This window comes from Trichophyton benhamiae, assembly GCF_000151125.1.
Source record: "Trichophyton benhamiae CBS 112371 chromosome Unknown Abenha-G-c-176a04.f1, whole genome shotgun sequence".
In the NCBI taxonomy this organism is placed as follows: domain Eukaryota; kingdom Fungi; phylum Ascomycota; class Eurotiomycetes; order Onygenales; family Arthrodermataceae; genus Trichophyton; species Trichophyton benhamiae.
Genome location: NW_003315107.1, coordinates 443,583 through 467,053, shown reverse-complemented (window position 1 = coordinate 467,053; position 23,471 = coordinate 443,583). Strand labels below are relative to the sequence as shown.

Sequence of the window (23,471 nt, the reverse complement as noted above, 5' to 3'; positions counted from 1 at the left end):
CTGAAGGGCATAAAACCTGTCACGAAAAAGAAACGAAGGCCGCCAGTGTAGAATGTAGTTAATGTAAAAAGCTGCAGGAGATGTTGTTGACGGAGAGGATCTAGATCTCTCAAAATCAAGAATCAGCAACCCATCTTTTAACCACTTAACTAGTTAGTTATCAAATACGACTTGCCGCGAAGACCCTATTTGCTGCCAGAGAGCCTCGGATGGCCTGTTTAACCAGTTCATTAACTAGTTAGCTACTTGGCTGTTCGTTGGTTGACTAGCTGGCTGTTATCAGATCTCATGCTGAGCAGGCGTCTGCAGCAGCAGCTTCGCCGGTTCTCACTGAAAGCCAGCCGCAGCACCATGGCGACGTCGACAGCACCATCGAGCTTCACGCTGCCCGGCTCTGAGCCCCCGGTGGCCGTTCAGTTGACGCCAGACATCTCCCAGGCGCAGTTACTGTCGTTCCCGGCGTTTAAGATCTGGCTGTCGACTCTACGTCATTCGCTGTCGCGGCAAAGCAACGCTTCTCACGAGTTTCACGTCAAGCCATACGCACTCCGAGGCATCACCGTCCAGGCCGTCGACTACTTTGGCGCAAAGAAGCTGGGATTCATCAAGATCAAGGCAGATGTCTCTACGGACGATGGGGACAGGCTGCCGGGGAGCGTCTTTCTCAGAGGTGGCAGCGTCGGCATGCTGGTGAGCGTCTAACTACTTGTCTACTTTTCTATTTGAACCGCTGTGCTGACTGCGAACATATAGCTCATCCTCCAGCCAGATGATCTCCCAGCCTCTTCTAGCGATGAGAAACACGTCGTTCTTACCGTCCAGCCACGTATACCGGCAGGATCGCTTACCTTCACGGAGCTACCGGCCGGCATGATCGACGAACACGGATCCTTCGCTGGAGCAGCAGCAAAAGAAATCCATGAGGAGACGGGGCTTACCATCAAGCAAGACGAACTCGTCGACATGAGCTCACTTACTCTGCTCAACAAGGACAAGGAGACGGATCAGGAAGAAACTTTACAGAATGCTGTCTACCCGTCTCCAGGAGGATGTGACGAATTCATTCCTCTCTTCCTGTGTGAGAAACGCCTGCCCAGAAATGACATACAACAGATGCAAGGGAAGCTTACTGGCCTTCGGAAAGAAGGCGAGATGATTACGCTTAAGCTGGTGCCTCTGTCTAGACTGTGGCAGGAGGCTGCTAGAGATGCGAAGGCCTTGTCAGCCTGGGCGTTATACCAGGGACTAAAACAAGATGGTCGACTGTGAAAAAACATAAAATAAATAAACAAAACCACCTCAATACCTATCTTTGTATACCCGGTGACGCCATTAGCATGGCCTGCAAGAGTGATATATGCTGTCATCTTTGCCTTATAGGTGGTCTCAACTTCGGTTTCAGCTTTTTTGACTTCTAGGTTTACCGTTTGGACCCGGCTCGCCTCTGCCACTACAAACATAAATATACCCCAAAAAACAGAGAGAGGAAACGAGAAAGTGGCTTATCTATTAGCTATTTCTAGAATCTACTTCTATCTAACTCCTCTATCTAATGGATATGCCATCATAACCGTAACTGCCGACATCTATCCGACAATCCCCCATTGCCGCGCCATCTCTATTCCCTCGGCTAAGGTTCCTACATGCGCATCAATGGCATATCCTTCCTCTCGCTCCAGCCGTCTTGTTTCCTCGAACAGTTTGGCAAGAGGAATACTGAAACTCTCGATAAACTCGTCATCCTCAAGCTTAGGCTTTGGATTCTGGTTTTCGGGCAATGACATGTCAACATGTACGTGAACCATGTTCATATTTGTGTTGCAGAATCCGGGATCTGAGTTGCTCTTTTCTGTTAGCGGGCGATTCTCGATATTTCCACCAAAGAAGGGCCTGTGAAGGCTCAGGTGGTGTCCGTCCTTTGCATTCCACTGATTACGATGCGGCAATTGGAAATAGCTCCCGTAGCATCCGGGAGTAATACACTTTTATTATATCTTCCTTCCAACGTCTTTTGTTGCCTTTACAGCTTGCCCGGAGTCCGAGGAATCCGCCCAACGAAGAGTTAAAATCAACACGGATAGAAATGCTTTTACGTACCATTGTATAAGATAGGCCCTTTCTGCTGGACAACACCAACATATCCGGTCTCCTCCTTCAGCTCACGGACAGCACACTCCTCCGCTGTCTCACCTGCATCAACCAAACCAGCCGGAATCTCAATGGTGACCATATCAATCGGAGGCCGGTACTGTTTCTGCAGCAACAGCTCAGGACCAGATGGTTTGGAGAGAATGGCAACTATGCCCACGCCGTCTATCGCGGAATCTGCACGAGTCTAGACGTCGTGCTGTTAGCATACCTTGAAGCTACATGCGTTATTTCATGGAATGCATGCGACGAGCAAGGCAAGGGGGATAAGAGAGAGAGAGTGTGTGTGTGTGTGTGAGAGAGACAGCAAATAAGAAACAAAACGAAGGCCTAAGCAAACCCCATCCTGGTAACGAGTTACACATGCACGAGATGGGAGTTTGCCCGGCATATGCATGTAATAGATGTGATGGCGCGGATCAAGCGGAAACCAAGCAAGCATGCATGCCTGTCAGCAGCCGAAAATGGACATGTAGCTACATAGCAGTTGTACCAGCGGCGGGCAACATCGACGCCATGCTCACTTGTGTAGCCACCATAGACATACATATCCTTTTCGCTCTGTACCGGAGAATAATGTAGAAAGATAAATAAAAAAAATCGGTAGAAAATAATACAGAATACGCATTATACTCACTAGTCTTTCAGCGGCTTCCCATGTTCTGGTTATCCCGTTTGGATCGGTGTACGTCCGCTTCACGAGTCTGATCCAGCGTGCCTCGGACGGATCCTACAGCAAGTATGTTTGTTAGTTGTCAAGAGCAGCAATCATTACGTAGAGATTAAAGTGATATCATCGTATTGGAGGAATTATATAGTTAGTTTGTTTGGGCGGTAATGAGAATCGGCTTAGGCTGGTAGCTCTGTGCCATAAAGAGAGCCATTGTTGGCCGCTACTTGAGTGGTTATATTGGCTAGTTACTTACCAAGGGCCCAGTGGAGAGCAGTGCAGGCCTCTTGAAAGCCGTCGATTGGCCTGACATGGCTCAATTGGTTGTATTTAATTGTTTCTGTGAGAGTGGCGGGTTTGCCTGTTAAGAGCCGGGCAGGGAACGAGTTGGGCCGCAGTTTTGGACGTTGGTTAGTTGGTTATGTTTTAGTTACTGCTAGCCAGTTAACCAACTAACGACTGCTTGCTGCTTCCAAGGTTCTATCATGTGACGTGGGATGGCTTCGGGAGGAGCCGTGGACAAGGGACAGAGAGAGGACTTATTTGGAGCTGCTTTGAACGGGAAATGTCTTTGGATTTTGTTCTTATCTGGGGTCTATCTGGCCATGGTGGGATTTCTGATCTGCCGGACATACATAGTTATGCGAGTTTGCATCTTTAATAACGCCCCATCTTTCGAGTACGGAGCAATATTGGAACAAGAAAAGCGAGGAAAAAGAAAACATCCGAGAATCATGAGAAACAGGTGGGACATGAGGGGTCAATTAGTTGTTCGTCAATTCGTCTTGGAGAGGAGAAGACAGGCTCTTGGAGAGATGGCAAGAGTGTAGAGCTGTACAAGACTAGAGGGAGGGGATGTCCATCTTCTCGATCTCCGCGATGCACTTATCCCATTCAGACCAGTTTCTCATGACGACCTTTGCTCCCTGCTCGAGCAGGAGCTTGGCCATCTCCTCCTGCTTCTCGGTGGTGGGGTAGCTGCCAACGTATGCGACGACAGGGATGCCGGCTCGAACAGCACTGAGGCAACCACTCTTGCTGTCCTCAACGGCGACACACTCAGTAGCGCTCTTTCCGATGACCTTGAGCGAGTGGAGGTAAATGGCTGGATCGGGCTTGGTAGTAGGCTTCTCGAGAGAAGTGGCAGCGGAGAAGATGTGGTCTTCGGGGAAGAACTGGGACTGGTCGACCTTCTTGATAGAGGCCCTGACGCGTCGAAGGGCAGAAGAAGAGACGACGGCCATGCCATACTTCTTCTCGGCGAACATCTTGACAAGGACCTCGGTGACGCCAACGCAGGGCTGAGCCTTAGCCTCGAGCTTAGCAATGACGCGGTTCTCCTCCTCCTTGACGTAGGACTCGAGCTCCTCGGGGGTAAGAGAGATGTTGAACTTGGTCTGGATGGAGACCATCATGCCGCGGAAGTTTTGGCCGACGAACTCGCCGATGAGCTGCTCGCCGGTGTAGCGTTTCTCAATGCCATGTTTCTCTAGGATCTCGTTGGCAATGTCGGCACAGGCCTCGAAGGCAAGCTCCTCGGACAGGACGAGGGTGTTGTCACAGTCAAAGAGGATGTGGGTGATCTGCATATCAGGTTAGCCTTCTAATATTCTCTGTTTGTTCCTCTATAGAGCAGATGAATCGCCTACCTTGGGCATGATGGCGGTTAACGCGGGGGAAGTAGACTCTAGATGGTAGGTGGAGGAACGTAGACTGATGCTGGCTGATGGCTAATGGTTGATGGCTGATGTTGCTGGTGGTTGTAAAAGAGAGAGAGAAGTAGAAGTGAGAAGAAGAGGAAGAGGAAGAAGTAGGAGAAGTCGACGGCACGTTTCTGGCTGTCCTGCTCGGTGGGGCCGGCGGGCAGGTGGGATGAAGCAGAGGGAGAGGCAGGGGAAGTACAGCAGCAGCAGCAGCAGCAGCAGCAGGGCCTGGTCAGTTAGACAGCAAGGAGGCAGCGCAGAGGGGTGGACAGCCTTGAGGTCACTTGCTCTTCTTCCTGGATGTTGAGGACGGCCTTGAAGATGTAGGCCGCCGAGGGTTCCAAGGTCGTCCGTGGCATGCCAGCAGAGACCAATATCAAGGAGCCATCACCGGCCACAACTCGGAAAGACACGATGGACACCTACCTCGGGCATCAGTACCAGCAGACCGTGGGAGCCTAAGCTGCGTACCACGGTTGTCTCGGGACTCAGCCGTGAGGCCTGAGATGCCCCTGGCCGGCTTTCTTTCTTGACTGGTACTGTACTCTCTGGGGGGGCCGTCTCTGTCACTGCATTAACTATGTCGAGACCAGAACAGCCGCCGGCCATTGCAGAAATAGCAGGAAGATGCATTCCGAATCTGTTGTTAGCGTAGTATATAATAATGTAGTTTATCAACAAGAGTTCCCCATCAGTTAATGACAGAGACCTTTTTTTTTTTTTTTTGGCCTGGTCATGGAGGGTTGGACACGGATTCAGAACAGGTTCAGGGTCGGGCCACTAGTTAGGCAAAACCAGGCCATGGGCAAAGCTAGACGTGATATTCTCGATCTCATGCCTGTTCCTGTTCCTGATTCTGCATAATAGCCTAGCTAGTCCCATTTGCAACGATTGATGCGCAGATAGCCATATATTATTGATCGGAATAGGAGAAGTCCTTTCTCTCTCCGGGTGGTACCCTTTGCCTGTGGCACAGCGAGTTGCTGTCTTATCTGCAGTGTATGGCAAGCAACCGTGCTCAACTCGCCCATCAGACTGTCAATGCATCGGAATCACCAACCCTCCCCATCTCCATCGCCCGTCAACGTCATTCACCTGCAGCTAAAAGATGAACGGTGGAGTCGTGGCCCGCCATGCGGAATTTTTATATCACGTGATCATCTCAACGCCCATTTTTGGCCACAAGGAGAAACGAAGACAAGTCAACGTCAACGACGAGGTCACCGTCTCATTATTATTATTATTATTATTATTATATACATCATGATCGTTTGACGAGTTCTTTTTTGGATAGACGGGCGCATGGCCCCGGTATATACATAATATTTTTACTTATTTTTATTGGTTATTTTGGATAATTAGTGCCCGCCATGCGGGAACCAATATCCCTAGCAGATATCCAATTCCCAGCTGCATCCCAGAATATATCCCATCTGCTCTCGGACCTCCGGAGATCGGCTCTGTCAATCACAAATAGACTAAGGTCTATGGAGACAGACTCTATCTTTGTCCAAGAGATATCAGACTACTATGGTTTACCCCTCGTTGCCAATGAGAGATGTGGGAGCTGGTATATCCCGCCAGACAAGAAGGTCGGCAGCTCCTATTTCAAAAGCACAGATGGCCACATGGGACAGTGGGACTTTAGCCTGAGACGGCTGAACTTGCAGGTTTTGGATATTTTGAAGAAATATGGAGGGTGAGTTGGGTTTATCTAAGATGGGTCCTTTTGAGCCTAACTAACCTCCGGCTTCTAGTTGTGTGATAGTTGATTCAACGAGAAGGGGTAAAAGTATGGCAATTCTCCAAAAAATCAAAAATAGTACATTATGAATTATGCTAAACTATATACAACTCAGCTATGCCGGATGCCATGGGGAAGACAATACCAATTTGGTGTGCGGTCATGAATAGAACCCTGTTTCCTGACAAGCCTGCCTATCATGCAGTTCAGTTTGCACCGGCATACCTTGGAGAATCAGAAGAGTCACAAATTGAAAACAAAATAGACGGTTTCATAGAATCATTTAGAGTAAGTACAAGCCCTTGATAACACAATTTCATATTTCATACAATTTAACTTGGGCTACTAGACGTTAAACTTGGATATGGGAAAACTAAAAGAAAGGCTGGGAAAACCTATCCGCCTGGTCTGGGCTAGCAGGGACTTTTTCTCAGACAATGACGAGCATGTCGATTCACATTTACTCGTGCTCTGCTCAGCGTCAAGATGCGTTCGTGGTGCCGAGATGTCAGAGGGCGGATATATCCAGGGTGCAGGTGATGACAGTGAGGGATGGTCCCACGGCCTCACACCTCCCGTATTTTGGAAACATAAAGACCAACTCATGGCAGCTGGAGAATCGGAGCTTCCTGGCCTTATTCAAGAGCTCGTTGAAAAGGAATGTAAGCTGCCATCAACTAATGGGCGGTATCTGATAAAGCCCACCAGGAACGTATATATAGGCAAACGCAGTGGTGTCGGTGATGATGATGCGTCATCTTTTGATCTGGTCATTGATTGTGCTGGAAGGGTCGATTCCAGTCAGTCGGGATCACCACAATCAACAAAATGGCTGAATCTGGGCTGTCCCTCAGGGAAGTTGGGAAGTCGGCAGCTTAGAAAGGTTCTAGCAGGTGCTGAAAGCTTTGTGTCCCGCCATTTAACTGGCGATCCCTCTCTTTCCCTCCTCATAATGTGTTCGGATGGTAAAGATATTTCTGTCGGAACCGCATTGATGGTTCTTTGTTCCCTCTTCGATGATCAAGGTATCGCCCCCGGAAACAACCTGGCGCGCGTCCAACTAATATCTAACTGGTTCACAGGAGCTTATTGTGGACCCAGAGACAAGTTTGCAATAAACAAGCAATTTATTCGGCAACGTCTGGCATGGATAGTCATGTCAAAGGAGGACATTAATCCATCTAGGTCGACCCTTCAATCAATCAATTCTTATCTTATAGATAAGGTATAAAGGAAGGCACTTGGAGCCTAGTTTTTTAAGCAGCCCCACCAATCTGTGGGCTAAAGAAGCAGGAAGAGAGTGCCTTCAAGAAAGAATACGCATAGGCAAGGATAATAAAAATACACCAATCGAATCAAGCATGCGGTATGTCCCAACGAGAGTGTCCCCACATGCCGTCATCCTTCAAGTCAAGAGTATTCATTTCTTCTTCCGTAAGGCTGAAGTCGAAAACATTTGTGTTGGACGTGATGTGGTACACGTTCGTGCTACTCAGCAAGGGCACCCAGCCCTTCTGGAGCGAGTACCGTATCAGGACCTGGTGTGGGGTTTTGTTGTATTTCACTGCCAGGGATACCAGGTCGAAGTCAAGAATCATCGCATTTCCGGTCATCGAACAGTACGCTTCAATCACTACGCCATGATGCCGTAAGTGTCGAACGAGCTCCTTCTGCTGATTCCACGGATTCAGCTACGTATATGAATGTCAGCTATCTCATGGCTCCTTTAGAAGGTAGCTGCGGAATTGAACTTACCTCAAGCTGAATTACATGTGGTGGCCCTATGTCTGAATACGAACCGATCTGGAGGAAAGGGAGAAGGGTATAGTCACAAACGCCGATACGTCTCGTCTTCCCCTTTTTGAGCACATGCTCCAGGGTAAACCACATATCACATCTCTTCTGGACATTATGGGAGAGGGACTGTATCAAGAGGAGGTCGACGTACCCGCCCATGCCGCCAATCTTGTTCACACTCTCTATTATTTTGCTGTAGGTCTCACCTGCGGAGGACCATTGCATCGAGACCTTGATCGCCAGAAAGAACTCCTGCCGAGGAATGCCAGACTTACGCACTGCCTCGCCGACTTCTGCTTCGTTGCCAGATTCTTGGGAAGTGTTGATATGGCGGTATCCGCAGGAAATTGCGTGAGAGCAGAGAATTTCACAATTGAACGCAGGGATCCTACAGACACTTAACCCAGGCCGGGGTATTTGCACCGTCGAGGTTTGCACTGGGACAGTGGTGTCCATGAAAACCTCCTGTACCATGTTGCTGGCCGACATACTAGGGGCTTTTTCACTAACAAGCTAAGTTGCTTTGTTGTTTCGTTGTTTCGTTGCTTCTTTATTGCTTGGTGGTTGCTGGGTGACTGCTTCGTTGTCGTGTGGTTGTTCCTTACTGTTTCGCTGTTGTTTCTTCGTTGCTCTTTAAAAGTGCGAAGTGTCTTACTATATATAAGGCGTTTTGCCTCTCTACCACTCTTGGATTTTGCCATCAGTCTATGATTCTGTTAACTCGAGCGTTGTTATATTTGAGGCCCGGATCAGCTATTTTAAGTATCATCAAGTCTATGATGTTGTCGACTCGAGCATGTCCTTATCTCTCGAGGCTTGGCGTCCTGGATTGGCCGTTGGCTATTGGCTGATGTCGATGACGTCTGTAAAAAAAAAGCGCCAGGCGCTCCTCTCGCAGCACCCTAATTACATAATCATGGAATAAATAGATATTATTGGTTAAGAGAGCAGAACGTGATTACTAAGTGGTATTCTTTGTATGCTATTTACATTACATAAGCGCCCTTTTCCTTGTAGACACACTTTTCCATCTTTTGCCCACGGCCTAACTTCTCCCCCTTAAGCCTGCTCCCCCTCCTAAATGCTCTAAATACTCTTCCTCCAAGTACGGAGTATGCTCTCCCTAATAGCGGTAAGAGACTTAAGTAAGAGAAGCCCTTAGTGAGAGGGGCTTAGAGAAGAGGGCGGGAGAGCAGATAGCTAAACAAAGAGGATAGTTAAATAAAGAGGATAGGTAAAGGAAGAGCCTCGTTAATGAAGGAGAAAGAGTAGGCTTAAGACCAGTTGGCTCCGTGGAATTATCCCTTACTCGGAAGTTGAAAACGAATTTCGCCCTGGTTTAATCAAGCTATTTCGTCCCGCCGCCGTGGTTATGGACAAGCGCCAGACGCAGCTTCCGCGGACCAACCGCGGCTGCTTTGAGTATAGTTACTCCGTACAGAGTAAACAGCAACAAAGACAACAACACAAAAACGTCAGACAGGGCCGCTTTGGTGTGATACTCGAGAGGAGACTCGCAGCAAACGGAAAGCCCTGGTTGCAGGGCAACAATGGAAGATACTCAGCGAAGATGGGTGTCAGTTGCGGCGAGAGGCGGCATGCTTGTGTGGTGGAGGAGCACTCTCCTCAACCGTCGGTTTTGTCTCAGTTTTGTGATATTTGGCTTTCTGAAGCCCGTGGATGTCAGAGCATTAAGCTACTGGTCGAGGAAGATAATGGAGGTTTCCATTGCCAGGCTGACCTAACGCCATGCCGTCCAGCCATATCCCGATCCAACAGCCGCAGCGGTTCGCTCATTTGGGACGCCGCATCCGCATCCGGGATACAGGGCCTTTCCTGTGCTCAGGTGGAGCGGCATATCGCACCAAATCGACACTCCGCAGAAATTCAAACAGCAGAAGCTCCAAGACAAACGCATCGGGAAAAACTCATGAGTGGCTGTCGGGCAGAGTTCTTCCGGGCGATCCTTGGGCAGTCCAGGTGGATCCTCCAAGAATAATCATGACAACAACCTACACGAAGGCTGGAGTAGCAAATCCTTCGAGAACATGGAGAGCGGGCTGGGGTGCCCTCTGTACATGCTCGAAGGATGGGGGTCACAGCCATGGCCATGCAGGGATTCAATGGATCTTTCGGCCCGTTTGATAAGTCTTGTTACGCTCTGTTCGTGTCACCTTGCATGGGGCGGATAAGGAGCCCCCGAAAGCGATGCTGGTTTTCAGTACTCCGGTATATGCCTCCATTATTATGTTTTATGCATTCGCTTTTGCGAAGTATATAAAGAAGGACTCAGGGTCCCAGTTGCTACGACGTTGAAAATTAGATCGCATACCTATGAATTAACTACATTTTCTATATCTCACCCATCATGGTTACCCTCCCTCTCTTGTTAAGCATACTTCCCCTTGCCGCAGTCTTTAGTTCTGCTGCATCACTTCAGGTCCGTGAAAATCATGACTGTGCTTCGATACAGCCTCCTCAGGTCCCGGGAGCTGAGATCCTGTCTGTGATAGGCGTGCAACGCCGGGTCGAGGTCGCTCCATTCCCGCCTTCGCCATCAAAACCCAACACGACCATCGACATCTGCAGCGTTAATGTTACCCTTTCCCACATGGGAGTCAACGACAAAGTCGTTGTCTCAGTATGGCTGCCTCTACCTGATAAGTGGAATGGACGTTTCCAGGCGACAGGTGGAGGTGGTTGGGCTGCCGGCACATTTGACCTGCTCATGGGTCCAGCTGCCCTCGAAGGATATTCCACTGCTGGAACTGATGCCGGCGTGACCGTTGACCCAGGATCTGCTGATAAATGGGCCCTAAAGGAGGACGGTACTGTCAACTACGACTTGCTGGAGAATTTCGCTAGTCGATCAATTCACGACATGGCCATCGTCGGAAAAGCCGTGACTGAGAGCTATTACAAGAAGCCGGCCAACTATTCTTACTTCTACGGCTGCTCCAATGGCGGTCGACAGGGAATGGTGGAGGCACAGAAATACCCAGATGACTTTGACGGCATTCTTGCGGGTGCTCCAGCCATCTACTGGCCCCAATTTCTCACCTCGACCGAATGGCCACAAGTTGTTATGCAGAGCGAGAAGGTCTTCCCGTCCCAATGTGTCTTTGAGGCTTTCAGAAAAGCCGGTATTGCCGCATGTGACAAGCTGGACGGAGTAGAAGATGGCGTCGTTTCTAACCTCGACGGCTGCGAATTCAATCCCTTCGCCCTTGTTGGCAAGAAGGTAAAGTGTGGAGAAGAGTCAACTACCATCACCCTCGCCCAGGCCTGGGTTGCGAAGAAGATCTACGACGGTCCCAAGTCTACGGCGAAACACGCCTTGTGGGATGTCCTTCCCGTAGGGGCCTCTTATGTCGGACTCGCCAACAGCACCATCGAGAACGGTGTCCCCAAGATTGCTCCCTTCGTGATCGGCTCCTCCTGGATCAGATCGTTCTTGAAAAAGGACGTGAACTTCGATCTCTCCACCATCACGTACGCCGACATGCCCAAACTGTTCCAGCAGAGTATCGACGAGTTTGATAAGATTGCCGGTGGAAGCAACCCCGACCTCTCCGCCCTTAAGAAGAGCGGAACGAAACTCCTCAGCTGGCACGGCCTAGCAGACGAACTCATTCACCCTCAAGGCTCCATCAAATACCGCCAGGCAGTCGAACACCGAATGGGAGGCGGCTCTGAAGTAGACAACTACTACCGTCTATTCTTGGCCCCTGGAGTCACTCACTGCGGCATTGGAGTTAATGACGGAGCAGCCCCCATTGATACGCTGAAAGTCTTGGTGAGATGGGTTGAGAAGGGCGAGGCTCCAGAGACGATGCCTGCTACTGCAACCGATGCAAGCGGTACTACTACCCTTTTCACCCGAAATCTCTGTCGATACCCTTTGGTCCCCCGATACAAAGGAGGCGATAAGAACTCTGCGGACAGCTTTGAATGTGCCAAAGACTTCGGATCCCACCATTAACTGGTAGGTTGCTGGAGGGATTAAGAATAGAATAACGAATGAAAGTCTTCTTAGTCTAGATAGAATCGATTTTTCAATTATTATTATCTTTTGACCTTCAAATTTCCTGTGCATTATTCTTTGATATTCTGAGTCCACTAACTATTTGTCACCGCCAGTTGTATATATAACTAACAGGTTGACTTGATAGCTTGCAGTATTTGTCATTCTAGGGGCTGAAAAGCCTCAACTCAACTGATTCCAAAAACCCCAGCTCAGCCCTGCGGGATCCTTAGTTGAAGGCTCGGGACAGAGACTTGAGCTCTTAACTAACCAGGTGCCCCTAGCCTGAGCAATGCTTAACTAGCTTTTCAATACCCTATGGCGTTGCGAGGCGTGATGATCCTTTATTCTGGGCCCTCAGCCGTGGTATTGGCCATTTCTTAAGGCTACCATATATCATAGCCCAGGACCAATTGGAATACTCTATGCATCGTTCCAATGCCTTGTCCCAGGGAGGCTCAGCGTCTAATGATTTATCCGAGCAGTCCGATGGAGCCTTTAGCTCGTTCTCGAAATCGACGATCAGCCGGACCTGCAAAGCATAGGCATCTTCACCGAGCGGTTGATATAAACGACTCACCACTCCATACGAAGTATAAGTTGCATTAGTTACACGTTGAAAGGCCATGAATATATAGCGAGAGGGACACCCAGCACTATCCTCGGTTTTACCTCAACGGCTCCCTTCCCGCAATTGCAAAATGGCGGAAAGTGACCTCTCAGGCAGTCCCCAGGTGGGCTCCAGCGAATCTGACCAGCCTGCCAGGGCCTCAAATGCCTGCGAGCCCTGCAGACGAAGGAAGAAAAGATGTGACAGGATATCGCCGACATGTAGCTCATGTAGGAAGTACGCTACGCCCCTTAATTGCTCTCCTGGTTTGGATAATACTGACTATCGACAGACATCTCCTCCAATGCTCATACCCCAGAGTCAGCCGAATTTCACAGCTTAAAGTCCTACGTGAACGACTTCAGGTTCTAGAGAATGTCATTGCAACAAAGGATAGCGGTGCATTTACCCAGCCACAGGATATGCAAATTGCTGCGTCCCTGGTCACTGCTTCATCCATCCAGGAAATTGGACTTCCCCAAATATACCCCGTCGAATCTCAATGGTATATGCCTGAACTGCTACGATTCTGTAAGTCTGGTATCTCGTTTCCTTTGTTCCGTCGAAACAGTTTATCTCATTTTACCTATAGATAACGAATCTATTGCACTTCAGTCGCAAGGAGATGGGTCATTCACACAGCTTGACACCCTGCGAAACATATGGATGACAACATCTCTGACCGACGAATGTATGTTTCATGCTACATTATACGCCGCATCTGCATATCTCGACCTACTTCGAGGGCAAAGCGGCAATGTTATTACTCTATATCACCAGACGGAGACCCTTAGGCTGCTAAGTAGCCAACTTGCAGTACCTAACCTACAGGTCACTGACGCCTTGATTGCAGTAACAATGGCTCTATCTCAGACCGAGGTGAGTGATACCCCTCCTTAGCTATTATTGACTTTAAGGGCAAACAGATTTGCTCATTCCTAATGCCTAGGCTCTCTCTGGCAATGTATGCGTCTCTGGGGTACATAGAGCTGGATTACATCACCTGGTGAAGATTAAAGGCGGCCCCGAAAACTTGGGGATGGATGGTCTACTTGCTGAGTTGATATATGTGTAAGAACTCCGTCATTAACTAAGGGATATATATCCATTCCCACGATACTAACTCCTGTAGGGGTGATACCATGGACTGTCTTCTCTATGGAATTGAACAGTCGTTCCAATGGGCCACAAATCCTACGCCTCCACCAATGGCCCTACTATCCAACGTTTTATCATGGGAGACTTCCGCACATAAAACATCGCCCACCAGTCAAAGTTCGGCTAATATCTTAGGACTTGTACAGCAATCAATGTTGTTAATTGATAATCTACCCAGTGCATCTGTGGAAGATGTTATAGCTCCCTCCTTCATTCAAAAATTCATCCATCTCCATGATGAATTTTCATCTCTATGCAGAGACAATACCATCAACTCTTCCTCGGACTCATCTGCGGAAGTTTACATAAATGAATGCTGTCGTCAGACAGCATTGCTGCATTGGCGCCTAGTCAACAATAAAGGTATCTTTTCTACTGAAGACACAATACCAGCTGATGGTAAAGATCTTAAAGTGGCTATGGGAAAGATGGACATCCCGACATGGTCGAAGGTTGCTCCAAGGGTATTTATTTGGGCCGGAGTGACTGGAGCTGCCGCGTCCAAAGAATGTGCAGAGCGTGCATGGTTTGCGGCCCGTTTAGGCCCAGTGGTAATGGCTCAAGGGAAAGACGGGATTCCCACTCTTAAGCAAGGAATGGCTCTTTACCATTGGCTGAAGGCACCAGTTCTGGTGTGGTAGGATATAATTAAAGCTTAGATTGGAACGGCCGAGTGAGCTTAACGAGATATCTTAGACGTCGTGGGTGATTAGTATCCGATTTCACCAAATCAGCTTTTACCAAGATGAAATCTAGCCAATATATGTACACAAGGTCAAGGGCGATAAAGGCAAATGATCCGTTAGCAGGTAGTTCAAGCATCCCACATAACCTCACTTAATCTAAGTAATGAATCGTCAAGCCCACGCTTAGCTGCCATGAACTCTTCTCTCGCCTCAGGCCCCTGAGGACCTTTGAGTGCAGCAGAGTAACATAGCTCAATCAACACCCTCAACTCATCAAATGTAAACGGCTCCCCGTTGCCTTCCGTCAAGACTTGGCTGCCCATCTCCTTAAACATATCTCTTTCTTCCTTTGCATTTCGTAATGTCTTGCCAGGCCCTTCAAGGAACCAGTCCAGGAACTTGGCACTTTGTGGGAGTGCAACTACTTCGGGCATAGAAGCAGCAACGTCTTTGTCCAACGATAGGCTGCTCTTGGATGATACTGGGGAAGGGGAAACAACGATGATATTCTTCAGATTCTGTTGAAGCACAAGGACATCAAGCTGAAGTCTCAAAGCTCCGTAACTGTTCATTGCACCGATAAAACGAGTGCTGGATACCAGTGCACGGTCTATGAGTCTTGAAAGGCAAGATGTGATATATCGGCATTCATTTGGTCCCAGATAGTTGGACATTCTAGCACCAAACGAAATAAGGTCGTTGTTTAATTCAAGCACGATAGGCGAAGCAGATGTTGGTTCGACCGTTAATATATAAGACCAGTTGTTTTCGGTCGAGGAATTTCGGTTCGGCTCCTGTGGCTGTCCATCATTTTTTCCTTTTAATGCTCGGGATATCATGTATATTGATCCACATCGAATATCGAGGTGTAAGGTGAAAATGGCCGTAAATGCTAGGTTCTGAATTGATGTAACAGCACCATCGAAACCCACAACAGACTCTTTAGTCATAGGAAGACGCAGAGGACGTTCGAGATCACCACGTTTCGGTCTCATCGCCGCCTCTAGAGTCCAACGTCGAGTAGGCGCTACCTGTCTTGATTGGATATGGCTCGAATCTGTTTGATGGGGAGTGATGTGGCGCAGTTTGGACAGGTTACTCGATAGCCAGTTCTAAATTAAAGGGTCAGATGATATCACAGCCTGCAAAGCACAAGGGAAGAGTTTACCATGCTATTATAGAGCAGTGACAATGATCCAACTATCTTTGGATCAGCTACCATGTCATAACCTTTCAGTGAGGTTTCATTGGTTGCAGAGAGAAGAAGCTCTATTTCCTACATAGAATTAGCGTCTGACCTCAAAACTGATTTATTTGAATACCAACCCTGTTGATTAATGACTGTTTCTCACTAGCAGAGCATTCCCATAGCTTTCGTCCAACTTCGCGGATATCCTGGGACTCTGCAAATGCCGCTGAAGTCTTTAGGGCTACACCACCAGGATGGTTAGGTGATATCCGAGTCATAAGGGCTGTACGGGCTTCATTAGAACCTATCGCAGATACACTGGGAGAGTTGTCACACTTACCCTTATACCAGCCACAGCACTTTTCGTAGTAAGTAATGATTTGATCAATTATCAATTGCGTGAAAGCTTGATCGTGGGGTATACTATCCAACATCCGGCTAAACGTTTTTATTAAATTCATGAAGTTTATGGTTCCCTAAAAGTGTCAAAAAAGTCAGGCCACAACCTAGTCAATGAAACCCACAAAAGACAAGAGTTCCTTACTCTGAAAATTGGCCGAGGAGAGTGCAAGGCCCATTGAGGATCCTCAGTGTAAGCATCCATAGAAATGAAATTGATGGCACAGAGCTCGCTGACAGCTTCATCAAGCTGAGGTTGGAAAACGTTTATCAAGAACTCATCGAGGAAAGACGTAAGTGCGCCAACCGCGATGTCGGAGCTGGGGGGAACTATCTCCTTGAGCCGGTGGATAAACGAAAGGGCAGGAGGTAGGAGCAAGCTGATATTAAAGACACTAGGTTCAATGAGTAGCTTATGGCCAGTCCCTGAATTTTGTTGGTTAGAGCTATTGTTATCGCTGGTCGAAAACATCTGGCGTGATTTAGGCACAAGTCCGGGAACCGAGGCTCTCAGGATCTCGGCCAGCTCATCTTGCTCTGCTTTCAAATCAGAAGCGGCCTGGTCGACTTCGGACATTTTGAAGAGTTTCTAGAAACAGAATTAGTGGTGGTTTGGTAGGAGTTCGAGACAAAATCCAGAGGTTTTATACCTTTGTTTTATCGCGCTTGACAGAAGAATGGGTGTAGCCGTTATCCGTTGCTCTAGTAGTGGCTCTAAAAGACTCGGCTCCGTCTGTGGAAAGATAGTCATGAAGTAGAGATCGCATCTGCGTAGACATTAGTATTACCACTGCCGATTTGATATATGGCGTACATACCTCGCTTTGATACAATTTCCATAGCTCTTGGAAGCTGCTGGTCAAGTGAACCTCATTTGCAAGCTTGTCTCGTTTGACAATGCCACTGATAACTTCATAAAGGAGGCGATGACCTTCCGCAATTGTCTCAAACTTGGCATATAAATTCCACAGAAATTCTGACAACAGATGCCTTCGCTCTGACGCGGAATCGGCGACTGCTCCTGGCCCAGGCTTTCGAGTATCCTTTTGAAAATTAGGATGGCTGTTATTTACCTCAGCGCCTGTTTTATCGACAACACTGTACAGCTCGACAGGAAGACGTTGCTCTATCCGATCAACAACAACGTCCAGGTTCCCCATTTTATGAAGAGCTTCCAATAAAAGATGGATGTAATAAAACGTATCTGTCTCTGGGTTGCGAGATATATCCTCCACAAAGTGTGTAGTTGCATCCAAAGATGACAGATATTGATAAAAGGGCTTCTCCCAAGAAGTTCCACTGGCACTAGCTGAAGCACCATCTCTGTCGGACGAGGGCTTCCACCGGTCACAGCAGTACGGGGACTTCAGATACAGGTGGTCATGCAGTTCCTCGACAAGGATATCAGTCAAAGAAGTTTCTTGGTTGCTGAAGTAGGTCCGAAGGTCTCCTAGGGAACCTATACCGGCAAGCTCGGGGCGTTGAAGGAGCGCAGTCCCTTCTTTGAGGATATCAACCGCTGCAATAAATTTCTTATCCGACATCCGAGCTTCTAGCTTCTCTGGGAGGGATTGAGCATGTTCAATCAGCTCGAAAAGCTGTAGGATTTCATCGTAGGACTGCGATGCCATTGCCTGTTCCTTCAACTCCGGCTTCATAGTAAGCAAACTGGCTTTAGCTTCCAAAAGGGCGGCCTTAAGAGTTCTGATTTGGTGCTGTGAGCTTTGCAGACTACCCTGGATGTTATGGTACGTCCCGAGGAGACTGTTGAACCCGTGGTGATGCTCTATAAGGATAGTCAACCCGGCTGCCCTTTGCAAGCGCATCAAGAAGATGTATCACCCACCATTGACCACAGACCGCAACGCATGCTGGATCCGCTGATGTATTTGTAAAAACTCCGGCTCTCTATCTGCGCGACCAAGGGTACTTGTGTCCATCAATTGTAGGCCAACTTGAACGGGGATGCACTCGCTGTCCGCCATAAAGTCCCATTCGTCTTCGATAGCTTGAACAACACCTGATAGCAAGTTCAAACAAGTAATTAGCAAGACATGACTCTTCCTTTGGATGCCGCCAAATGCTTCATGGGGAACATACCATCGATCTCCTCCCCTCCCTTGATTTCTCGGCCGCTACCTCCGCTTCGTCCGCTGCGACTGGCACTCCTCTGCCTCGCATTCTCTTCCCGTCTCTGTCTTTCGCTTCCTCGAAATCGGCCTTCATCTTTGCGACCACCCCATGAGGGACCATCGTCTATATCGCGACCCCGAGACCGCACGGATATCTGGGGAGACAGCTGTTCCATTGAGTCGCCGGGCGAGGGCGATTCAAGATAGGTCCCTCCTCCATATCCTCCTCCGCGCCCCTCGCGCCCCCGGCCATATCCCGCAGGCGAATTCATTGACCCATTATTCGATGCGCCGTAATCGTAGTCGTAGTCGTAGTCGTAGTCTCGTCTGGGGTTGCGTGAAGTCGTGAAATAATCGTTTCTTGGTGTTGGGTTGCCTGAGTTCATGATGGTGATGCAAGGGGCAAGGAGTAGGAGCTTTGAAAAGCCCCAACCATGCTAGCGGCTCTGGTTACAGGTTAGTTGGTTACAGGTTACAATGAGGGTTGAAGCCAACGCACACAATAATAAGAGATATAAATATGGGAATATATATATAAAAATATAGTAAATATCAAATATATAAGTGAGAATCCAAGGTAGAATTATGACATAGACATCATGCGCGAAGGTTTTGGTTAACATTTATGCGTACCATGGAACTTGGTTACTTAGAGTGATCAAAAGTGGCTGATAGCACATAATATACATGCATGATAAAAAGTAATATAACAAGTAAGATATCCATCATTATATCGTATCAATAGGTGGCAGCACCTCCAGGGTCCGAATGCAGCCCTCGCAAGTGCAAAAGAGCCTCGCTGAAGGCCCGAAGAGGACCAGTCGAAGAGGCTATGAGGACAATAAGTACATAGGCTGGAGTTTCTAATAGTCCCTCAAGATAGCAACAAGTTCATCCAGCCTTGCAACTTCGCCTAGGAGTAAGGTCTCCTTTGCTTCCCATTCCTGGAGTGCAGCCATATCAGAGGCAGAGAGATACCGCTCCATGTTACGCTTCACATCAGATCGTTCAGCTTTTTCAATCAGTGCTTTTAGTTTGCTTCGTTCATAGGCCAGGCGTTGCAGGCATCTGGCCATACTCTTGTAGGTATCTTCGATAAGCATCATGACCACTCGGTCAGCATCGTAGAACCATAGGTATATTGTTCGAGAGGGCTGCCGTTGGGCATCCCGAGGAACTTCTTGCAGGTCGATAAACCCGCCAGATTGCAGCCGTGCCAGTATCTGCCGTAGATCCTTGGAGGGCATCAAGCTTATTTCTTGCAACCGTTTCTCGTCTAATCTCCCCTTATCTGCTAGAACACGGAGAACTCGTACAGCAACACTGCCGTACCGAGATTCAACGAGCCGTTCGATTTCAAGATGCCGTAGCTTTCGAGCAAGATGTCTGAACTCCACAGCCCATGTGATGATCCCCGAGTCCATCCTCCGCGTAGAAAAATGGTAGGGCTCTGAAGCGAGTAGAGAAAGATGCTGTGCGACTTGGAAAACACGGCTTTGAGCTTTCGATTGCGCATTCCCTTCACCGTCCTCTTCATCAAAATCGTCTTCATCCTCATCCTCGTCATCCCCGCCATGGCCATTTTCCAGACCATTCTGCTTTGGTTTGGTCGCAGATATACCCGCAACACTGCTGAGGAGATCCAGGTTGGGGTCAAGATCATCAACTATGGTATGTAAAGGGATCGGAACAGAGTAATGTTGCCCTTCTTCTCCTTCTAGAACAGGCTCATCCTGCTGGCGGCACTTCCGAGTCTTAAGTTCAATCCGAGATAGTAGTATTTCATATACTTGTGAAGTGACATGCGAGGTTGCCTGGTCAGCCAACTTAATCAGCCTTTGATTGCGGAGAGCAACATTGAATTGCTCATAATTGATCCGGATAGTCATATTACTCTGTCAATCACAGTTAGCTTAAGGACTTTAGGGTTATAGAAGGCTAAGCTGCCACTTACGTCCAATGTTATATCACTATCACCATCATCCTCATCTTCTGATATGTCATAGTTGTCCGTTTCGACTGCTTCATCAAGCTTCGGCCGCTTGCGCGGGCCTTCCGAAGCCCCATTTGCGGCTCGCCGTTTTATGCCCCTGGTGATATTTCGGGGAATTAAGCCATATGCAATGGTCCCATCCATCCATTCCTGAAGCATGACCTCCGCCTTCTCCTCAATTTTTTCTTCAAGCTTTTTCCCTTTTAGCCCTTCTGTTTCACCACTGGCCTTGACCGCTCTCCTAGCCGATTCCCGTAGATCAGATGGTGATTGAAAATGGACATCCTTCACTCGCATGATGTAACCATAAGCAGCAAGCTCGCGAAGTGTAGAGTTGAGCCGAGAATTTCCCTCTCCATTTGTACTATCAAAGGCCCCAGCGTCTCCGTTCACACCATCCTCCATACCATTCTCCATAGTTTCCTCATCTCCATTTTCAAGTGAGTGGTCACCGTTTACACCGTTGGGTTCATGGGCTCCATTGCGCAGAAGAGCTGGCTGAAGCTCCGGCAGGCTCTCGAGATGGCTTATTTTGACATGTCCCAGGGAAAGAATTGTCGACACCACTTTTGCGGCATAATCCCCCAGCCGCTCCCTTGTCAATTGCAAGATACTTCCAGACCGCACCAGCAAGTATGCAGCCCGCCAATTCGCCTGGTAGTATGAGACGCCGTCCTCGAAACCGGTATAGTGGAAGATAAGCTGCTGCTGGATGAGGACAGCTAGACCGTGTTTAACTTGTCGAGGCGAAAGATGTGTGTTGTGGACTATTCTCATGAGCGGTTGCCGTCCATGGTGGACAAGGTAGGAGAATATCAACTATACATAGATATATCAGTCACACGCACATTGTTGGCCCCATGCTGTAAAGACTAGGCGCATACAGAGTATAATTCTCCAAAATTATCTGCAATCAGAAGCGTACATAGCTCCGCGGCATACTAAAATGATCGTCAGCCTCCGCTTCCCTTCGTCTATTGAGTCCCAAAGAGCTCACTCACCTGCGACATCTTTTTTTTTGTGTATGACTATGACTTCTAGAGAGATGCCACTCTAGAAGCTCTCAAAGGTCACGAATGAGCAGTCATCAGCATTCCACGCATAACACACTCCAAGCGCACCCTCGCTGCTTCGTCTGCTGCGCTTTTCTTCCCGTTTTCTGGCCTCCTTCGTCGTCTCTTCTTCTTTCTTCGTCTTTTTCTGCCTTTTTTCTTCTTCTTGCAACAAGCGGGACCATCTTCACGTGACACGAAAAGCACCACCACGTGACTTATAAGAGTGTCGTCAAGTTGACCAATCAGAATGTCCGCATTTAGCCCATTTCGTGAGTGACCGGAAGCTTTTTTTGGCCCAGAAAGGCGAACGTCGACTTCTTCACTCCTTCTGGTATATCAAGACCACGACAGCCACACCCGAACAACCATCCCCCCGGCTTCAGCCCGCCCGTTTCTCCCTCTCCCGGCTGTACTCACCGTCGACACAGAAGGCAATGATGCTTCCGCGAGCTTCCCTTGGCCGGACCGCCGCGCGCGTCTGGCGCAATGGCTGCTATCAACAGACCACCGTACGAGGCATGGCATCGCAGGCCGGTCTCGAATTTGAGACTAGTGAGAGTGCTGGTGTGAAGCTTGCCAGCAGGGAGATCTCTGGACCAACTACCACCCTTACCGTGGTTGCTAAGGCCGGTTCCAGATACGAACCATTGCCCGGCTACTCTGAGGCATTGGAGAAATTTGCTTTCAAGGTGAGCCCGGAACCTCCAGAAAAGCGTCGATTGCCTATCAATCAGAAGGGCTATCGTGTTTATTTTTCATTGCGGAGGCATTGGCTGATGGATTGGATTTCAATTGCAGTCTACTCTCAAGCGTTCGGCCCTACGAATCACCCGTGAGAACGAGCTTCTCGGAGGCCAGCTTTCCTGCTACCGATCAAGAGAGAACCTTGTTCTCTCTGCCCGCTTCCTCAACAACGATCTGCCATACTATGCTGAACTTTTGGGAGAAGTTGTCTCGCAGACCAAGTATTGCAGTAAGAAAGCTCAATTGCTCGTCTTGTTTCTGTTTTCGTTTCAGAAAGGATAACTAAACATCGATTGATATATCAGCCCACGAACTCAACGAGCTTATTTTCGACCTCATCAAAGCCTCACAGAACAACATTGCTGCGTCTCCATCGACTCAGGCTCTTGATGCTGCGCATACCCTTGCTTTCCATCAAGGACTCGGAAACCCACTCACCATCCCAGCTGCTACTCCACTGAAGAAGTATGTGTCTGCTGAGGGTGTTGCCTCCTTTGCACAGGGTGTCTACACCAAGCCATCTATTGCCGTTGTCTCCAGCGGTTCCAACTCTGCTGAGCTATCCAAATGGATTGGCCAGTTCTTCAATGAGCTTCCTACCTCCACTGCTTCCGGTCCTCTCGCCCCAGCTGCCACCCAGCAGACCAAGTACTTTGGAGGAGAGCAACGAATCTCCAGCCAGGCCGGAAATGCTATTGTCATTGCTTTCCCTGGTTCCAGCGCCTACGGCGCCTCTGGATACAAACCAGAGCTCGCCGTTCTCGCCACCCTCCTGGGTGGAGAGTCCAGCATAAAATGGTCTACTGGATCTTCCATCCTCGCAAAGGCTGCTGAAGGTTTCCCTGGCGTCCGCGTCTCCACCAACCAGTCCGCCTACAGTGACGCTGGATTGTTCCATATCACTATCTCTGGCCAGGCTGCCGACCGTGTCTCTCAGGCCGCCAAGGCTATTGTTGATGCCTTGAACAACGTCGCTGCAGGCAACGTTGCTGCCGAGGACGTCAAGAAGGCCATTGCCCTTGCCAGATTCAATGTGCTTGATGCCGGATCCAGCCTTACCGCCGGAAGCGAGGCTACTGGCTCTGCTCTCATCCATGGTGGCAAGCCATTCAGCATTGTTGCTAACGCACAGGGAATCGAGAAGGTCACCGACGCCCAGGTCAAGGCTGTAAGTTTACCATTCTGACAATCAAGTGATATCTTTCTTGTAGATACTCAACTAACAATGACTTACCAGGCTGCCAAATCCCTCCTAAGCAACAAGGCCTCCGTTGCTACCGTCGGAGAACTCTTCTCTCTCCCATATGCTGCCGACCTCGGTCTCACTGTGTAAATATACCCCCAAGGAACAGGTACTTCTCAACCACAATCGCTGAACTCCTAAAAACCACACCTACACACACAATAGACTCAGCGTAA

General features: G+C 48.7%; 11 protein-coding genes across 11 annotated transcripts; 6 read left to right on the top strand and 5 right to left on the bottom strand.

Annotated features, from left to right (window-relative positions):
• Positions 1-288: 288 nt before the first annotated feature.
• On the top strand, positions 289-1,269 carry ARB_07091 (uncharacterized protein; the record flags this gene model as incomplete). Its single annotated transcript, XM_003014483.1, has 2 exons — positions 289-690; positions 754-1,269. 2 exons carry the CDS (start codon positions 289-291, stop codon positions 1,267-1,269), a joined length of 918 nt encoding a protein of 305 aa, XP_003014529.1.
• Positions 1,270-1,586: 317 nt separating this feature from the next.
• On the bottom strand, positions 1,587-2,697 carry ARB_07090 (nucleoside diphosphate-sugar hydrolase (predicted); the record flags this gene model as incomplete). The annotated part of the gene is made up of 4 exons (XM_003014482.1): positions 1,587-1,890; positions 1,937-2,018; positions 2,098-2,335; positions 2,518-2,697. 4 exons carry the CDS (start codon positions 2,695-2,697, stop codon positions 1,587-1,589), a joined length of 804 nt encoding a protein of 267 aa, XP_003014528.1.
• A 963-nt stretch (positions 2,698-3,660) lies between these two features.
• ARB_07089 (uncharacterized protein) lies at positions 3,661-4,407 on the bottom strand (the record flags this gene model as incomplete). The annotated part of the gene is made up of 1 exon (XM_003014481.1): positions 3,661-4,407. One exon carries the CDS (start codon positions 4,405-4,407, stop codon positions 3,661-3,663), a length of 747 nt encoding a protein of 248 aa, XP_003014527.1.
• A 1,484-nt stretch (positions 4,408-5,891) lies between these two features.
• Positions 5,892-6,224, top strand: ARB_07088 (uncharacterized protein; the record flags this gene model as incomplete). Its single annotated transcript, XM_003014480.1, has 1 exon — positions 5,892-6,224. One exon carries the CDS (start codon positions 5,892-5,894, stop codon positions 6,222-6,224), a length of 333 nt encoding a protein of 110 aa, XP_003014526.1.
• A 158-nt stretch (positions 6,225-6,382) lies between these two features.
• ARB_07087 (uncharacterized protein) lies at positions 6,383-7,496 on the top strand (the record flags this gene model as incomplete). The annotated part of the gene is made up of 3 exons (XM_003014479.1): positions 6,383-6,553; positions 6,615-6,927; positions 6,988-7,496. The coding sequence occupies 3 exons, from the start codon at positions 6,383-6,385 to the stop codon at positions 7,494-7,496; spliced, it is 993 nt and encodes a 330-aa protein (XP_003014525.1).
• Positions 7,497-7,620: 124 nt separating this feature from the next.
• ARB_07086 (aldo-keto reductase, putative) lies at positions 7,621-8,763 on the bottom strand (the record flags this gene model as incomplete). The annotated part of the gene is made up of 3 exons (XM_003014478.1): positions 7,621-7,956; positions 8,021-8,450; positions 8,573-8,763. 3 exons carry the CDS (start codon positions 8,761-8,763, stop codon positions 7,621-7,623), a joined length of 957 nt encoding a protein of 318 aa, XP_003014524.1.
• Positions 8,764-10,430: 1,667 nt separating this feature from the next.
• On the top strand, positions 10,431-12,044 carry ARB_07085 (tannase, putative; the record flags this gene model as incomplete). The annotated part of the gene is made up of 1 exon (XM_003014477.1): positions 10,431-12,044. One exon carries the CDS (start codon positions 10,431-10,433, stop codon positions 12,042-12,044), a length of 1,614 nt encoding a protein of 537 aa, XP_003014523.1.
• An 816-nt stretch (positions 12,045-12,860) lies between these two features.
• On the top strand, positions 12,861-14,495 carry ARB_07084 (uncharacterized protein; the record flags this gene model as incomplete). The annotated part of the gene is made up of 4 exons (XM_003014476.1): positions 12,861-13,227; positions 13,289-13,575; positions 13,646-13,767; positions 13,829-14,495. The coding sequence occupies 4 exons, from the start codon at positions 12,861-12,863 to the stop codon at positions 14,493-14,495; spliced, it is 1,443 nt and encodes a 480-aa protein (XP_003014522.1).
• A 173-nt stretch (positions 14,496-14,668) lies between these two features.
• ARB_07083 (uncharacterized protein) lies at positions 14,669-18,646 on the bottom strand (the record flags this gene model as incomplete). Its single annotated transcript, XM_003014475.1, has 7 exons — positions 14,669-15,652; positions 15,709-15,816; positions 15,867-16,205; positions 16,274-16,717; positions 16,779-17,914; positions 17,975-18,148; positions 18,229-18,646. 7 exons carry the CDS (start codon positions 18,644-18,646, stop codon positions 14,669-14,671), a joined length of 3,603 nt encoding a protein of 1,200 aa, XP_003014521.1.
• Positions 18,647-19,123: 477 nt separating this feature from the next.
• On the bottom strand, positions 19,124-21,490 carry ARB_07082 (DNA directed RNA polymerase III subunit Rpc82, putative; the record flags this gene model as incomplete). Its single annotated transcript, XM_003014474.1, has 4 exons — positions 19,124-20,155; positions 20,215-21,072; positions 21,179-21,227; positions 21,375-21,490. 4 exons carry the CDS (start codon positions 21,488-21,490, stop codon positions 19,124-19,126), a joined length of 2,055 nt encoding a protein of 684 aa, XP_003014520.1.
• A 255-nt stretch (positions 21,491-21,745) lies between these two features.
• On the top strand, positions 21,746-23,385 carry ARB_07081 (uncharacterized protein; the record flags this gene model as incomplete). The annotated part of the gene is made up of 4 exons (XM_003014473.1): positions 21,746-21,997; positions 22,107-22,281; positions 22,358-23,220; positions 23,290-23,385. The coding sequence occupies 4 exons, from the start codon at positions 21,746-21,748 to the stop codon at positions 23,383-23,385; spliced, it is 1,386 nt and encodes a 461-aa protein (XP_003014519.1).
• Between the last annotated feature and the right edge of the window lie 86 nt (positions 23,386-23,471).